This window comes from Vanellus vanellus, assembly GCF_965231255.1.
Source record: "Vanellus vanellus genome assembly, chromosome: 4".
In the NCBI taxonomy this organism is placed as follows: Eukaryota; Metazoa; Chordata; class Aves; order Charadriiformes; family Charadriidae; genus Vanellus; species Vanellus vanellus.
This window is the reverse complement of record NC_138909.1, coordinates 55,476,047-55,495,002: the sequence shown is the minus strand read 5'-3', so window position 1 is coordinate 55,495,002 and position 18,956 is coordinate 55,476,047. Positions and strand designations below refer to the sequence as shown.

At 42.8% G+C, this 18,956-nt stretch overlaps 1 protein-coding gene across 1 annotated transcript in view; it reads right to left on the bottom strand.

The window, feature by feature from the left end:
• The window catches only part of ABLIM2 (actin binding LIM protein family member 2), a 117,620-nt gene that overhangs the window by 79,522 nt on the left and 19,142 nt on the right, over positions 1-18,956 (bottom strand). Inside the window, exons 3-4 of the mRNA XM_082482280.1 lie at positions 14,285-14,468; positions 2,158-2,273 (exon numbers count right to left, since the gene is read on the bottom strand). Coding sequence (XP_082338406.1) covers positions 2,158-2,273; positions 14,285-14,468 — 300 coding nt within the window. The remainder of the gene's footprint in view (positions 1-2,157; positions 2,274-14,284; positions 14,469-18,956) is intronic.

Genomic DNA, 18,956 nt, shown 5'->3' with positions numbered 1-18,956 from the left:
AGGATTAGTAAGCGCTTGGAAAACAACTATTATTATACGTTGCTCTTTCACATATTGCATATTAATCTGAACGTTTCCCAAATTCTTTATTATCTTTTTAGGTATTTGGTTAATTTTCTATATATTGTCATTGGTCAGGCTCTGCCATATCCTGCTACGTATACATGCACACACCTCCACGTATTTGAGGCTGCAATGCTTCCCGCTGACCCATCGAAGCTCTGTTCCCCCTAGCAAGCACCGTTGCTACCCAATTTCCTGAAGCCCATGAGCTCTGCAGCTCCTGGGCCAGCTGGGCGCTGCGTGTCACCGTGAAATCCGAAGATGCTGCCCTGCAGCAGCACTGCAAGACAATGGGGAAATGCAGTAAGGAAAAGATAAGAACGGACATAGTCTACACGGGTAAGGAAGATATTTATCTGGGATCCTGGCAACATCATGGCAAAATTTACTTGCAGATCAGATACAGCTGTCAGTTTGCCCTTTAATAAGCCATGGTATCTGCCAGCTCACCCCCATCACCGCTTCGTTTGAGAAGCGGAGTTGGAACATCTCAGGTGAAGACCAAATCAAATTATTTTAGAAGTCCAGTCTACAGTGCGGCAGGTAGCCAGGTTTGAACCAAGACTCTTATGTGAATCCACTGAAACTCATAGCAAGCAAGATATCTTCAATTTCTAGTGAGTTTTAAAGCAGACCTGCATTTGATACTTGCACCTCTTTGAGATTTTATTCGGGGGAAATCCAAACTATTGCTTTCTAAGATCAGGCTTTGCCACAAAGAAAGATACGCTTCCAGTGCTCCTTCCTTTTGAGGCAAGTGGTTTGCTGGGGTTTGCAGGTACGTGTGCTCTGGGGAGGCTCAGCGCAGCGACCCCGGGGAGCTGGGGAAACGCAGCACAAGAAAAACTCTCTGTGGGGGGTGTGTGTGTACAGAGAAAGGGAATGTAAGTACATTAAAGGATTCTGTGTCACAGATAATCAAATGAAGTTGTTCTGTCAGTACTCAACCAGGCAAATAATTTCCATTAAAGTCAAAGCCACTTTTCCCATATGACACGGAGACAAACAGATGATAGGCCATTAAAGTATGGATGTGCAAATGCAGCCAGCCAAGATGGCTGAGGATAATCCATCCCTGAATAAGTGACAAGAGAAAGCGCCTAAGAGAGGAGGCCACCCCCTCCCCAAAAGAGAACAGCATCGGCAAGAGAGGAATCAGCACAGCATCTCTCACTGCATTCACGCAGCAGCTTTTGCCGACAAACTGGAGAAAGGAGATGGTGAAAACTTCTGTAAAAAGAGAGATGTGGGGAAAAACAAAGAAAAAAGAAAAAAAAAGGGAGAAATTTCTCCCTAAAGCGAGCTGAATTCCTTGTATACAAAGGAGAGCAATCTATGGGGTCCTTTTCCTCAGCCATGCTGAATCCAGCTTGATGTGATATGATAGTCATTAAAAATATTTCTGGTTTTGCTGTTTAACTGAATTGCTGTTGATGTTTAATTCCACATAGGCAGTGGATGAATGTTAAAGCGTGGCAGCTCCTCACGCACAAATCAGCAGATGACGACTGTTCAGAGCAACAATGCCACTTTATGTAATCTGCTGCAAAAAACGTGTTATCAAAAGAACACATTTCTTCTCTGCGGTGTCTGTATCTTCTGATTGCACACAACAGCATTGAGGTCAAGGCAAATGTCCCTCTGGTCACGTTGGATACATTAACCCTTCCTGTGTAGTATTTAGCCATGCAGTCCTGCCAGTGATATTTTCCGAAGCAATCCTGGAACACTTACAAATGATTAAATATCATGTTGGATTTTATTTTAGCCAGAGTTGGACTAATTCCTCAAAAATATTAAGATCTATATTGCGCCTGCCTCCAAATAATTTGATTTACTCCAGCTGTAATCTAATGTTCTGGGAGGTTCTGTGTACTCTTAACACTATAATGGCACCATTCGTGTTTCTTTATAATGTCAGACTTCTCAGAAAACCTTCATATACTTTGTCACATGACTACTTTTTATTTCTTGACACCTTTTAAGCAGCATAGTGGCAAAAATTACAATTAAACGTACCAATGTAAAATTGTGTTCTTTAAGCCTCTGCAGACTAAGAAGTACCAACAGTTAAGAGCAGAAAGCCCTACTTACTTCGCAGGTTCTGTACGGGGAAAGAGCCGGTGCTGCTGGAAGGGGGCAGAGAACATTTCTGGCAGATGCACTCCTTCCCGTTAAAAGTTACCCGGTCGCCCGCAGGGAAAGGCAGCCTACAACAGAGGAAACAAAAGCAAACAGGTTACAGTCTCGCGTCTTTAAAAAAAAATTAAGTATCTTCCCATAAAGGAACTGATTATTGCTCTGGTTTCTTTTTCTCTACTTGCCCAGTTCTCATTCACAGTTTTCAGCCACCTGGAGGCTGAAGCATGGAAGGAACATGCCAAACAGCCAATTGCAGATGTTACAGCTACTTAGAAAATAAATAATATCTAAAGATACAAAACAACACTCAAGTCCAAATCCTTGTGTATCTAAGAAATGCAGTATCAGCAAGGGTTGATCACTAACAGGATCAGTTACAGAATGAAAATAAAATTGGCATTACGGGCAAAAGCAGCTGCTTTTATGTTGTTAAAATGCTGCACGAGAGTGATGACTTTTATACATCGAAAAAACAGCACTTGGCCTCCCAACTTTGATCATATCAAAGTCCTTCTCTTAATCTATATGCTCAGAAAGCAAATGTCAGTGAACTCTCATAGCAGAAAATCTATCCCACTTATGAAAACCAACACGTGTACATTACTTGCTTGCTCTACTCAACAACAGCTCTCCTTACACTTAATTAAATCCTTCCGTTTTATCAATGTCCTTAAAACAAAAAGCTTCCCGCTGTGAGCTTTCTTGTCTACGCACAAAAACTACTGAGTTTCTTTCTCTAAGAGGACCAGATGGACAAATCACTTCATAATGCAGCAAAGGATGGTGAGGATTTGGAAACACATTTCACTCCACCCGAAGCTCATGTCCAACTAAATCCCAAGTGAGCTATCAAAATGTGGCTTAAGTGGGGCACAAACATAATGCAAGCCTTCTGCCTCATGGAGAAGTCCATCTGATCAGATTATTTCATTAACTTTTCATTAAAATTCTGCATGACGTTCCCCACAAACGCTATCAAATTCATACCAGTTGAGAGGTTGTCTTCACTACAAAAGCTGCACAGATACTCCTTGCTAAGCATAAACATTATTTTGCTCCCTAAACCACCAAAGGGCGGCTTATTTTACATTTGTGTTGCATTTAAAATAATTTTTTTATTACTTAAAAAGAGAACGAAAGCAACACTGCCCTTTGTTTCTAAATAATGTTACTAAAATCTATTTTAAACCAGCTAAATAAGTGTTCAACACTGTCATCCATTTTGGACCATAGGCAATACTTTAAAAATTATGAGGACACGTGGAGTTGAAATATTGTTGTATTTTTGGATATCTGATAACGATTCTGCTTTTCAACTTTTTTTTTCCTTCACTAATGACTTAATACTCCAAATACTCACTACTTTCTTACTTACCTAAAGTTAAGCTAAGGAAAAATATTTTATGGAAACAGCCTTTAAAAAGGAAATAACCTTTAAAAAAGAGGAGCACCTCTCCTATGACTGGAGCACCTCTCCTATGAGGAGAGGCTTAAAGAGTTGGGGCTGTTCAGCCTGGAGAAGAGAAGGCTCCGGGGAGATCTTATTGCAGCCTTCCAGTACCTAAAGGGGGCCTACAGGAGAGCTGGGGAAGGAATTTTTACTAGGGCATGTAGCGATAAGACAAGGGGGAATGGCTTTAAACTAGAAGAGGGCAGGTTCAGATTGAATGTTAGGAAGAAGTTCTTCACTTTGAGGATGGTGAGGCACTGGAACAGGTTGCCCAGAGAGGTTGTTGAGGCCCCATCCCTGGAGGTGTTCAAGGCCAGGCTGGACATGACCTTGGGCAACCTGGTCTAGTGGGAGGTGTCCCTGCCTCTGGCTGGGGGAGTTGGAACTCGATGATCTTCAAGGTCCTATCCAACCTAAACCATTCTATGATTCTATAATTATCCTGCTCTTTGACAAAAGTAAATGTTCCATGTGTGATGCTGGTACAAACAGGCCCGATGCCATGTTAGTACAGATCCAGGAGTCCTAAATTTCCAGCTGTTCAAGAGAGGATTTTGTACTGTGAATTTTATTCAATAAAACCGATTAGAAGCCAGCACCAGTACAACAGACAGGATGCAACGGAGCCACGCTGCTCCCGTGAGCAGCAAGTCTCTCCCATCCTGCAGCAATCTCCCATGTTATATATAAAACCCCAAAATGTTCTTTTTAGAATAAATGTTTAGAATAACTGTGAATAACTTATTCCCAGTGGATTTGTATACTGCTTAAAGTCACAGAGCCTTCTAATATATGGAGTAATAAAAGGGTTTCATGAACATCACAGAACGGTTGAGGTTGGAAAGCACCTCTGGACCTGAACATACTCTGGAGACATTCAAAACCCGCCTGGATGCTGTCCTATGCAGCCTGCCGTAGGTGACTCTGACCTGGCGGGGGAGTTGGACTAGATGATCTCCAGAGGTCCCTTCTGACCCTGACCATTCTGTGATTCTGTGATACGTTCATTTGAATAAAAATTACCAAATGTGATACGCTTCTACACAGATAATGAAAATTAATGACTAATTACCAAAAACTGTCTTAACAATGGACTGATATAATTCAAATGCTATCCTAGCTTTCTAATGCCAATGTGAAAGACACTATTCAATCATGTTTTTGTTTTAATAAAATGTTACAAAATCAAGTCTAGAACTAAGCACTATTGATCAAACTGGAAAGGCACAAGCCAAGGAATATCAACTATTCCAGAACTGAGACAAGAACTTGCAACTGACCTCCTATGTGTTTTTAGGAAGACACCTCATCTTGATTTACAGACACCCACATATTTATTATGAGCACTGATAATCTGTTTTGAATTAAACCCCCCCCAAAATGGTAACCTGCTCCACAGATACAATCACACTAACCACATTGCCAAACAACTGCCCCAATATCTTTCATTCTTATGCATGCCCTGGGCAGGATATTACCATCAAGTGTGGTTTGCCATACACTTTCTGGGGAACAAGACTGAGAACTGAGCTAATGACCCAATTGGACTCTCATGAGATGTCTCAGTAAAACAGCAGGCTTTGCACCATTACTAATCCTGGAGACGATGATGTCCTGGAAGCCATGAATGATTCACTGCTCTAAAGAAGTACCACGACTACTGAGCATTCTTGTATCTAGTATATTAGAAGCAGAAGCTAGAGGCAAAGTTAATATATTTTTTGACTCAGTGATCTACCTAACAAAAATCCAGCTGAACTTCCAGCTGAACACAGAAGCCCATCTGAAACAGGTGTACCAAGTATTAAGTGAAGTAGAAGTAGAGACTGTTCACTTTGAATCGGCTCAGCTGCATTAGGCAATTACACAATCTGAAAGAAAATACAGTTAAAACTTAGAGAGGAATAGGATAATCGACCCCCTACAGCACAAAGACAGAGCCAGGTAGATGACACCCACAAATCATGCCAAAGCTCACAGGCACCACAGCATGCCACAGAGCCTCCTTTGGGGTGAGCCTGTGTGGAGGCTCATAAAGGCTTATTTGGTCTATTTTCTGGAAGTTGAGTAACTATTCACTGCACCCTTCCATTCAGACGGGAGAGGGCAACAATTTCACTTCTCTATTACGTTTTTCACGTCTGCAAGACACCTTGCTCTATAAAAGCAGTGAAATCCTCCCTGGAATTTGTCTGCCCCAAGGTACAGGTAGACGTTGCCCTCCCTCACTGTCCTTCTAAACTCGTAATTAAGTCTTCGTCTTTGCTTCACTATTTCGTTCATTGTGAATCCAGGATTCATACACAACACATTTGCCAGTATTTCTGTAACATCTGACCTCTCCCTTTCACAAGCAGCCCTACACGAGGATTTCAACACTGGTGTGAGTGAAAGCACAACAGAAGGTGATAACAGTCAATTAACGAGGTTTCAGTTTCTGAGCTCTTTAACTTGTGAGCAGGACTATAAATAGCATTGTAGGCTAAGAGCAGCGTATCTGCCTTTGAATATAATGACATCTCACAACCAGTCACCCACTGAACACTGCTAGGTATGGGTTTTAATTAGCTACTTATCCTTTTAAAAATATTCAGTGTGATTTTCACAGTTGGCTAATCTATTTTTAAAAGGAGAATTAAGAGCATCTTTAAATGAGCTCTCTGAAATAACTCGTAGAATTTTAATACATCTTCTATGATTCACTTCCCCATGAATTTTGTTTTATCCACCTGCCTACAATATTTGTAAACCCAGAAACAACTGGAGCTGACCAACAAAATTGTATTGTAAAACATCAAACCACCGTCAGCCTAATCCAAGGTAACTGCGTGCTGACACTGAAAGGTCTGGTCCTGGTCTTGTCCTTCTCTGCACCATGCCTCAACTTCCACAGCTGTGGACAAGTTATTCAAGCTTTCTGGGCCAAAAGAAAATACTCCATTTTTTTCAGAGCAGATGGATGGCCTTCTGTTCTTTAAGTTGCTGATCTGACTCTGTGGCTGAACAGTCAACTAAATTTGCTCTAAGAAAATTAACAGAAGCATACAGTCAGGGTTGTGGAGACAGCAAAGCTATTCATTTCAGTAGCAGGCTGCAGTTACACTGGGTCAGGTGTAATGTCAGACTGCAACCTAAGGACCTACAGGATCAAATTCTGCTCTAATTGGTACCTGATACAATCACACCCCTCAAAGTTGCTCCATAGGGATGAATTTGACCCAAGGTGTTAAACCTGAAGAGACAAAGCGGACAGTACTTGCTATCTAGTGCCTTCACAAATATCAACAAGGGCAAACGCTAAGTCCTGCACCCAGGGAGGAATAACCCCATGCACCAGTACAACTTGGGGGTCAATCAGCTGGAAAGCATACAAAGATGTGGGGTCCCGGTGGAAGCCAAGTTGAACATGAGTCAGCAGAGTGTCCCTGCAGCAAAGACGGCCAACCGCATACTGGGCTGCATTAGTGTAGTCAGCAGGTCCAGGCAAGTGATCTTTCCCTCTGTTCATCTTTTAAGAGACTGCATCTGGAGCAGTGCATACCATTCTGGGGCTCATCAGGACAAGATTTACTGGAGGGAGACCAGTGGAGGTGGCTAGGTCCACAGCCGGAGCACAGGACACATAAGCAGGGGCTAAAGGGGATGGACTTGTTCAGCTTTAAAATGCTCAGCAGAATCTTATTGCTATCTAAAACTACCTGAAGACATGTAATATGAAGTTGGAGCCAGGTTCTCACCAGAGGTACTGACTGAAAGGACAAGAGGTACCACACATAAGCTGGAACATGGGAAATTCCAACTCACTGTAAGGAGAAAAAAAAACAACTACCATGAGCATGCTCAAATGCTAGAACAGGCTGTCCAAAGAGTTTGTGGGATCTCCACCCTTGGAGATATTTAAAACGTGACAGGACAAAGCCCTCAGCAGCCTGCTCAAACTGGACTTGCTTTGAGCCAGGGGCTGGACCACAGGACCTCCACAGATCCCTTTCATCTTACATGACTCTAGGGTCATAGGTATGTTCCACGCGTAAACCTGAAGAGCAGGACAGCAAGACTCCCTTGTTCAGGAAGCATCATACACTGATAAATGTACTTGTTTTAGAATCAAAATGCCAAGAAGAACACTTGGTCTGATTTCAAACTTTGGCCTCAACATCCGGATGAAGAAGAATGCGTCATAAGCTGCTTTAAGAAGTACCCAGTACTGCTTAAGTGGGAACCACTGTCTTTCAAAATTCAGCAGCGCTAAAAAAAGTGAGCCATTAAAAAGGTTTAGCATATTCAAAAACTCTGACATAATTGCTATATTCCAGAAAAAAATGCATTTTAACTTCTAATTTTCACTATTGTCTTATTTCTTAAGACATACATACACAAAAGCCCTCAGCTTCTTTCTAGAAATAGCAATGTTGTATGTAGGACTATAAAACCCATTGTTGGGAGAAAAAAAAAAAAAAGTCTTCCGTTTTCTGAATTTGTATATTCAACTGCCTGGCCACAGTTAATTACCTTCTTGAAGATAACAGAAATACAAATGGATTGAGAGAAGTTTTAGATCTGGATTTGGCATAAAACCCCTTGAAGAATATGTAACTGCCTTTTGCCCGTCCACACATCATTCACCTCCGCATGGCACATATTCAACTTCTGCCAATACACTGTTTCAAGACAAAGCTTCCCAAATTCAGACAGAATACTGAACTCAGATATCCAAATTCTGTAAGCAAACATGTACCTGTTTGGTTATTAACCTGGAACATACATGCTAATTAATTCCCCCAGGAATGTATATAATAGTTATCCCTTGAACTTCAGTATTCTTTTAATTAAAGGTTGGAAAAATATAGCTTTTTGTGACATATAAATGGTGAAGAGAGAAGGACAATTTGACTCTTAAGTTAGAACTATATTTTTCAAACCTTTAACTAAAAGAATATTGAATTCAAGGGATAACTATTATATACATTCCTCCAACTGGGTAAATAAACAACACTCCCAACTTTACCAATTACATTAACCCTTAAAACCAAACACCAGATTTTTGATACCCTACACACACACAGCGCGGCAGTAACATCGATATCAAATACAGAGCCTATGTATAGTACAACCTTCTGCAGACCATACATCTTACGTACGTATGGTCTGCAGAGATGTATTAATACATCTATATAACTTATTAACACACTAAGGCTTCTCCTGAAAATTCCATTTTCAAAAGTATTACCACAGGTAGGATTACCCATTGCTTTTTGAAAGACTCCACTTCCTGCCCTTTGCCATCCTGCATAAGACACCCCTGGGAGCCGTCCGGTCCTGTCTCTGACGCCCCTGTAAGAGCTGCGTGCACGATTTTAATAAAACTCAGCTTCTAGTGATACACATAGCCTTCACCTTCTCCCTCTTTCTATTTCACTTTTACAAACATGTGAAGGAAACGTCTTTGGCAGCCCTCTGCAGGGCACAGCCCCTTCCAGTTAATGAAACTGTAAGAATAAGACTGCTCACTCGCTTCCCAGGAATTCAGAGTAAGCAGTTAATACGCAACAGTTTTTAATGTATGTTGTCACTCTCCTACTCACTCCTAGTTTTAGGCATTATCATCATGAAACACAACAGCAGAAAACCATTTAACTGGACTATAAACAGCGTTGGAAGAAGAAGGGGCCAAACCCTCAACCGTTATGCCAGCAGAGCAAACACGCAATTAAAGAGTCTAGTTGGAGGCCTGTAACCAGTGGTGTCCCCCAGGGGTCAATACTCGGTCCAATTTTGTTTAATATATTCATTAATGACCTGGATGAGGGGACAGAGCGTATCCTCAGCAAGTTTGCTGATGACACCAAACTGGGTGGGGTGGCTGACACACCAGAGGGCCGTGCTGCCATCCAGCGTGACCTGGACAGGCTGGAGAGCTGGGCAGAGAAGAACCTAATGAGGTTCAACAAAAGCAAGTGCAAGGTCCTGCACCTGGGGAGGAAGAATGCAAAGCACCAGTATAGGTTAGGGGCGGACCTGCTGGGAAGTAGCTCAGAGGAGAAGGATCTGGGGGTTGTGGTAGACAGTAAATTATCCATGGCCCAGCAATGTGCCCTTGTCGCCAAAAAGGCCAATGGAATCCTGGGCTGCATAGGGAAGAGTGTGGCCAGTAGGTCGAGGGAGGTCATTCTCCCCCTCTACTCTGCACTGGTGAGGCCACAACTGGAATACTGTGTCCAGTTTTGGGCTCCCCAGTTCAAGAGGGACAGGGAACTGCTGGAGCGAGTCCAGCGAAGGGCAACTAAGATGATTAAGGGCTTGGAGCATCTGCCTTATGAGGAAAGGCTGAGAGAGCTGGGACTCTTTAGCCTGGAGAAGAGAAGGCTGAGGGGAGACCTTATTATGGCGTATAAGTATCTAAAGGGTGGGTTGAAGGAGGATGGAGCCAGGCTCTTTTCAATGGTTCCCAGTGACAGGATGAGGGGTAATGGGCACAAGTTAGAACATAGGAAGTTCCGTTCAAATACACGGAAAAACTTCTTTACGGTGAGGGTGACAGAGCACTGGCACAGGCTGCCCAGGGAGGTTGTGGAGTCCCCTTCTCTGGAGATTGTCAAGACCCGCCTGGGTGCAGTCCTGAGTAATGTGCTCTGGGCAATCCTGCTTTAGCAGGGGAGTTGGACTAGATGATCTCTAGAGGTCCCTTCCAACTCTGTAAATTCTGGGAAAAAAAAACCAAAACCAAAAACAAAAAAACCCCAAAACCTAAATTTGTTTAGGAGCAAACTGGTTGATGCGAGATAGAGAGAAACAATCACATAGGACGATACATTATACTTTACTTTTAATCGTTTTTCTCTGACTACTAATTCATTTTTTCCAGACTTTGACCTGTGGCAGCCCCGGGCAATAGCACCTGATTCCCAAGGGACGCCCAGGGATGTGTTGGGTTTCTGACACACAACCTTCTTCAGAGAGGAGGAGGGCAGCAGCTGACGGATGCAGTGCAGAGGGCACCAGGGAACACAGCTCTTTTCTGTGACACATTCAAAAGCAGGAATACCAGGAGCTCCAGAAAACGAACAGGCTTATGATACTCGCTTTTCCCCACTGTTCCAGCTAGCTGCATGCACATGAAATTTTCTCGCCGATTTTACTGTCTGAAGCAATATACCCTTCCCACCAGTTTCTATTCAAATCTTATCTTCTCTGAAAATAAGAAAAAAAAAAAAAAAGGAGTTGCTACTGTGACTGGTTTACAATTCAACGCAGGAACAGTTTAAGAGCGTTACTTCAGAGCTACAGAAATACAGGTTACAGAAGTGCTCATTTAAAGCACTCAGTGATCCTGCCCCGCTCTGGAGACCCGTGTCACGAGTGCAAAGTGCCTTCTGCCGCCAGTGTTTTCCTGCTGCAGTCGGTAAGAGCCTTGCTTGGTTTCCATCAGAGCAGGATCAGCCCCACTGCTAGGCCATCATCACCTCTCAAGCTCACACCGTTCTGGAAACCAAACTTCTAACACAGCACCCACATTAAAGTCCATCTGTAAAAGGCAGCGTCAGACGCAGTTTGTGTGATCGGCCAACTGCCTCAGACCACACACTTTTGGCCCATTACTTAAGATTTCTGCCCATCTGTAAGAAATGAGGGCACAAACTGTACTCCTGACTCATCCCACCACAGAAAACGCCAAGGGAGAGTGCTTTATAATCCCGTACCTCAAATCAAATAGCTCTATTGGTTTTGCTTTTTAATATTTTTTTTTTAAAACAACAAGAAAAGGTTCTTTGTTCTGCTTAAATGACACGTTTTACAGTCTACCCAGCTTATTTTTACTGAAGATATCACTCAATAAAATAAATGCTGATAATGTTTAGATAGGACACTCTTTCCCATCAAAAAACTAAATTATGTCTAGCGTGCAAGGCTGGGGTAATTGAAGCAATGCTGATTTAAAGCAGTTGAAGACCTGGTCCAGTTTTTTTACTACAAACAGATGAGAGGATTCTTCTGTTGCTCTGCACCACAAGTCAGTGTTACAACCCCCTTGGGAGACACTAATTGAATCCGGCTAGTCAGCAGGGCATTAGTTGGCTCTGATGAAGACAACATGAATTTGTGTGTTCTTCCAAGGAAAGCAACATGTTCCTACTGAAGTTTTAGACAGCAGCAATTAGAAACTTCATCAATGAAGTAGCTTTTAATCCAACTATTTAGTTATACAGAAGTTTACAAAACATCTCTGACTATTTTTTTTTTTATATTAAATACTGTTGTATCAGGAACTTCAGTTTTAAAAGCTTTAGCATGTCTTCAATAAACATAGTATCTGTAGCATGTTCTAGTGAATGTTTTCACTGTATTGCAATTCAGCTCACCTGAATTGTTAGGTACTTAAGAATAAATATAGTTTAGTCATACAGAAAATTATTCCGAATTTCCAGGGAGATGAGACAAATTGTACCACCGAGCTCCAAACTATCAGCTGAAGGACTAACTACATACAGGAGGAGGTTAGTATATCCAATGACCTGACCGAAACCTAAGTTAGGTTCCAAGCTGCTAAGTACCGTAACACACAGGTAAATAATTTACGCCTGAATGCTAAATGCTAATGGTGTCGCTGAGGATACATGCACATCTAGCAGGAAAATGGAATCATCCAGTTTTTTCTTCCCGTCTTAAATGAAGAAGTACCTCACTTTACAGACGGTAGTAGCCCTAAGAAGAAAGGTACCAAGAATTAGCTGCGCTCATCTGCAGAAGAGCTGTAATACGGACAGGCTGCAGGCCAAGAGCGTGTGCAGCCAGCAGTTAACTCCTGAGATCCACAATTACCCAATTAAATCATTTTTCCTCCTATTTAAGAAAAGAAAAAAAAAAAAAGATGATTTTAGGCTTTTTTGTTACCTTTACTCTTCCTGTCTGTTTAAAGTATCCAAAAGGCAAACATTGAGGTGTTGGAGCGTGTCCAGAGAAGGGCTACAAAGCTGGTGAAGGGTCTGGAGGACAAACCTTATGAGGAACGACTGAGGGATCTGGGGTTGTTCAGCCTGGAGAAGAGGAGGCTGAGGGGAGACCTTATCACCCTCTACAACTACCTGAAAGGAGGTTTTAGAGAGATGGGAGCTGACCTCTTCTCCCTGGTGACAAGTGACAGGACAAGAGGAAACGGGTTCAAGTTATGTCAGGGCAGGTTTAGATTGGATATTAGGAAGCATTTTTTCACTGAAAGGTTTATTAAACATTGGAAAAGGCTGCCCAGGGAGGTGGTGGATTCACTATCCCTGGAGGTGTTTAAGAAAAGGGTAGATGAGGTGCTTAGGGACATGGTTTAGAAGTGGTGGTGTTTTTATCAGGGTAGGTTAACGGTTGGACTTGATGATCTTAAAGGTCCCTTCCAACCTCACTAATTCTATGATTCTATGAACTATCAAACACAGCAAAACTTGTACAGACGGAATTTAATATAATAAAGGCTTGTCAGTGTCAGTGTCTTCCCCTTAACACACCTATTTAATTATTCCTGCAACTGATATATTAAATCGAGATCCTGCCATGAACCACGGCTGTTCTGGAATTTGAAGTCCTGCTTCTACAGCAGCACAGGTGGGTATCTGAGCTCGGCAGCCCTACGAGCTGGGCAGATTCGGCTGGCAGATGGCCACAGCGACACCGACACGCTGGTTTTGGACCGCACAGTCACCTGAATGAGGCATCGGCACATATAGCATCTACCACGTGTCCCGTTGCGCTTTCCCTTTGAACGTGGGGTTACTTTTCTTGTACTGCTAAAGGCTCAAATTTAGCCAGAGAAATTATTACAGCATTTCCATTTGCTCCAAACTGCTATAACAGCGCTTTTCCCGTAGGTTTGGTGGACTTGAAGTTTCTTCCTGAAGTCTTCAGCAGATTTGTGCGATTTCCACAGAAGAGGATTAAGATGCAGGTCAAACAGACATCAATCGCTCGTAGCGCAGAGTCTGCAAACATCCCCACCAACACCGACTCACAACGTCGTGCGTACCCACGTGGGAAACAATGCCACTGAACTACACTGGGCTGTAGCAGGGGAAAACGCTGCGCGCTGTGTCACTTGTCACCTCCACGGCTGTCGGAGGTCCCAGTGAAATCCAACACGTACATAAGCATTTGTGAGTCCAGGACCTTTCTGTCATATTTTAAATGACTATCGGAGTTTCTGGGAAGCAGCACTGTGAAACTGCAATTTAAATCTATCAATACAGTATGCACTCAGCTCGCGGAAGACTCAGCCACTGGCTTTGGAATCCTTTTCAATTTTAGTCAACAAAAGACAAAATAGCAGACACCAGAGAAACAAAGTAACATTTGGGGCAAAAGGTCTGACAGTAGAGGCAGTGGCAGTTTCTCAAGTACTTTGAAAACCTCACACATAAGATACCATAAAACAGAAAAAGAATTTGGAAAAAAAAAAAAAAAAAAAAAAAAGAGAGGCCCTCAGAATTTGCATATTTTTTTTTTAACTCTGCTACTTCTTAAAGAGTTGATGAAAGAAAATGGATTTTTTTTTTTTTTTCCATCTATAGGCTATAAGTTTGCACGCCTGGCATTGGTCTTTCAAAATCTAGTTTTTAAAAGAAATGTAACTTCATGTAGAAAACATACCTGCAGACAGCACACACAAAACAGTCTGGGTGATAGGTTTTGCCCAGTGCTGAGACCACTTCTCCCTCAATGAATTCATCACAACTGAAGCACCGTGTGCCATAGAGTCTCTGGTAGTCCAAAGTACAGATGTAGTCTCCCTGTCTCACAAAAAATCCTCCTTGAGCCAGGTCACATCCACAAGCTGCAGGAAGAGAAAAGGCAGACTCAGAAGGCTGGAAAAGCAAAGCTCGCTCTCTAAGACGATGCCGATTTTTCACCTATGATCAGTATGGTTCCTAGAGGAGTATTTTAAGCACTTCACTATACGGGCTTATGATCACAGAACGGTTGTGCATCTGAAAAACACTACTTTTAGAGTAAATTGCATCAGTGATGTATTTTATACGTGAATAGTTTGGATTTATTCCATGTAAAAACATTAACCTCAGTGCAGAGGCTGCTAGTACGGAGTTAAGTCTTTAGGAGTTGCGTTCAGGGCTAGCATATACAGCACCCACCTTATCTAATAGGTCAAAGGAAATGCATACAGGATATAAACCTTCACAATCTAAAGCACCAACGTTACAAAGAAACGCCTCCGAGAGATTACAATTGCCTGATATTCCTCATGGACACAAAAGTAGTTAAAATACTGCTCCTTCTAAACACGGGGTCTGATGTACATGGCAACTGCTGTAAACATCCACAAGTTTACAAGATCCCTTTTTTCAGTCAGATCTTGCGTTTACCTGATAAACATCACTCACCAAGCATGAACCGGAGGGATCTCCGGAACCGACTGCTCCTGGCAAAAGTAGATCTATCTGTCAATTAGCTGTTAATTTAATCCTATCTGTCAATTTGTATTTTTTAAGCTAAATCTATAGGAATCTGAAGTTGATTAACCAAAGCCTTTGAGACTTTTCAGGAGCTTTCCCCGTTGCACCAGGGATGGAGCTAGGCTGACGTTTTGAGAACATACAAGATGGGAAAGGAGAGATACAACAGTCTGGCTGAAGTCATACAGAAGTAGACAGAGATGTAGAAGGTGACCCTCATCCATATTAACCAGGATATTTGAAAACAGACTTGAATTTGTTTATAAGGAGCACTAGAATTCAAAATGGTGATTCTGCTTCCGTGCCGATTACTACTTTACTCTAAGTTATAGCATCACGCTTGTTACTACGTACTTCTGCTCCTGGGGATGTGCACGCAGGGAAGCGGTTCCAGCAGCAAACGGTGCTTACAGTCAAACAAGGCTGAACAGACGACCGTGGCAGTGTCACTACTCACACACAGACGAAGAGTGGGAATGTGGCTTATCGAATCTGGGTTGCATGTGCAAAACACTGCAGAGCTCCTCAGCGCCTTGGTCCCAAAACAGCAGAGGTAGCTAAACGCTTAAAGTTCAAAGTTTCTGCTTAGGTACCCGAGAGTCCACAGGCACTTTGGTTTTTAAATATAAAGCTTCCTAACTCACACCAAAGCCTGTCTGCAATGGCAGAATCAGTCATCTTGCATCTAAACTATGAGAAATGATTCCAGCAGGCATGCTCAAGGCACAAAATAACACACATTCACAGCACAGAAACCCCAAGAAATCACAGGATCCTGAACATTCAAAATGCATCCAATCACCCTCCCTTTTTTTATCATTTTCCTTAGTAGTTAGAGACCACAGCACAGGAGGCCTGGGCTCAAGGCCCTCTTTAAACCCCGAGTGAGCATTTAAATCCTGATCTTTCTCCCTGGAGATGGCCCCAACCACTAAGTGACAGAAAATAACAATCATGTTGAAACTGTATTAGTATATGACCAAGAACTGAAGAACCATGAGTTAATTAACCTTTCTTGTAAATCTGATAATTTTAATTATATTGCATTTGTCATGGACAACAACTATGGATCAGATGATTTATCTTGCAATACATTGTTCATGCGCTTTATCTCACAGGCTTAACACAATCACTCTAACATTTTTCTTTCTCACCATTCCTCTAATTCTTACTAAGGACATATTTTTTGAACTGACTTTTCAAAACTATGGCAGGACTTGCTGGATATCATGAGTTTCTTTCAGTCTGTGTATTTCAGTTGGGTACACACTGGTGTGACAGAAGCACAAATCAGCTCTGGATTTAAGATGGTGCTGAACAGCATGCTGAGCTGATACTACCAATGCACCACAGCAGTTCTAAATTGTATCATAAGAGTTTTTAAACTTGCAGAGTGGATCATAAGAGAAAAAAGCTACAGGACATAACCGGGTTTCTGAAGTGGGCAGGGAAGGGTTATGTCCCTGTAGAACATTTCTTTATGCCAGTAGCAGCCCATCTTACTGCAGTGCACCTGAACAAAGCCACGGAGAACCACCCTGAGCTGCAGAGCAGGCACTGACCTGCATGTTTTGGTCTGTGCCATCCAAGGAGGACCTGGAACTGGGCTTCCATAACAAGAGGAAGATGAGGAGTTGATGGTGTACCCACAAATTAACTGCCACCGCTCTATCATGCACTCTTGCCACTACTCCCCTGCTAAAATGAGTGGTAAGCACAAGCAAATCTGTATGGTTTTACTGCTGACGTGTGTCCTTAAGGGAGGCCAGGCGGGACCTGTCTCACGGCTGCTAACAGGGCCCTGGTGGGAGGCTGGGCGCAGGTGGGTCAGGGACAGCCCTGCCACTGGTGTTTGATGGGACCCTCTCTCACCCCAAAGGTATCTGCCTTCCTTTCTGCTGTCACCAAGGTTACAATTACCATGGCTCCTTGGGTACTACTCCAAAGCAGTTTGCACTAATGCACTCAATCCTGGCTTCTCGGGAAACCCTGCACTGAAACTGTTCACCAAAAAAAGGACAGAAAAACGAGATATTTGGACTTCAAAATAAAAGCTGAGCTTAGCCTCTAATGAGGCCCCTTTCCGCGTTGCCATCACTTCAGCCTCCCTGTACGCAAAGAGTGGCCGGATTCAGGGAGGAGGAACACAAATTGCTCCATGTTCATCTGAACAGCAGAATGAAGATTAAGAATTGTTTTCTACCTAAGTTGTTCTAACACCTGTTACTGTACTTTCCAATTAACAGCCTGACAGTCACAACAGGTACACTGCAAGTGAACTGCACACCAAAGTACTGAGTTCTTCTGGTGGCTTTCGCTACACACCACACTAGGATGACACTCATACAAGCAATGCAAGACCTGAAATGGACTGTGAGAAGGACAAACAACTCACCAACAGACTTGCTCCACAGCACAGTCAATGATTTCGTTCCTGCAAAGAGCTATTTCAAGACACGTTACTTTCTAGACAAACAAAGTGCTGTAAATCTCACCTACCTGTAGTTCTCAAGCTATAGGTAGGATAGAAAAAATTAACAGGATAAGATTGTAATTGGATAATTGGCCAAGGGGGAGCTGACAGTGGTTTTCAAAGAAGGGGGAAGCACAGTCCCAAGGAATTCTATCAGTACAGCTGATTAATGACTAAGGGAGATGCCAATATGAATAATATTCTTGTTAAAACAAAGCAGACCCATGGCAATGAACTGCGCTAATGACCCAAAGTCCACAGGTACTATCAGCTCAGAAGGGGATCTGGACAGAAGGGGAGCTGGACACCTTGAGCCATGGAGAAGGGATTTACTTTAAATGCACATGCGGAAACGTCTTCCATTCAAACAGGAGCAACAAAAAATTCCCTTCTGAGTGGCAGAAGGAAAGAAAGACTTGTAAATATGGGTAATCACAGGACAACTACAAGTCATTAATGTTTTGAAGTAATAAGAAAGGATGCACCCGGCCAAGCAGGTCCCGGTAAACCTCACCAGCCCTCATCTACTGCTGCCGTGGTTTGGCCTCAGCCAGCAGCAAAGAGCCACGCAGCCGCTCGCTCGACCCCCACAGCCGTGGGAAAAACCGGCAGAAAAAGGCAAAACTCGTGGGTTGAAACAGTGTAATTTAACAGAACAGACAAAGGGAAGAAGAAGAAATAAAAACAATAACACCGATAAAGGAGCAGAAGAACGCGATGACAGTACCGCCGCGCAGCGCACCGACCGGACCCACAGCGCCGCAGCCCGCCCCCGAGTGGCGACTGCCCCCCCCTCCCCGGCTAGCGCCTCTTATAGCCCGGCATGGGTCACGTGGGATGGAATACCTGCCTCCCCTGCCGGCTCCTTGGGGAAATTAACCCCATCCTTGCTGGAACCAGGACAAGCGCACAGCATATAACTTGCTCAGTTGTTTCCACAAAAGACTGATTCACAGGAGAGCAGGGCTTTCAGGATCACCTACTGAATGAATGGCTATTTCAAGAGACAAGCAGAACTTGGCTTGTTTAGCCTGACAAAAAAAAAAAAAAAAAAAAAAAAACAACCAAAACCAAACAACTAATACCTCAACATATCTGAGGTTTAAATAGTGCGAGCTAAAGAAAAGATGAACAGCTATTGAAATACAATGAGAATATTGTCACAACAACAAGTGAGGAAACCCTGGCCATGAATAAGGGGAGGCTGCAAATTAATAGAAATGTTTCTAACCATCACAGGAAAGAGGTTGCAGAACAGCATCCCATTAAGAATGAAAAAAGATGGAAAAAAAGGCCTCGGATCTCTATATCTTTGGAATGAAGTCTGAGCGATATTAAAAAGGGATTATGAAATACAAAATACTAGCCTAAAGAGGCT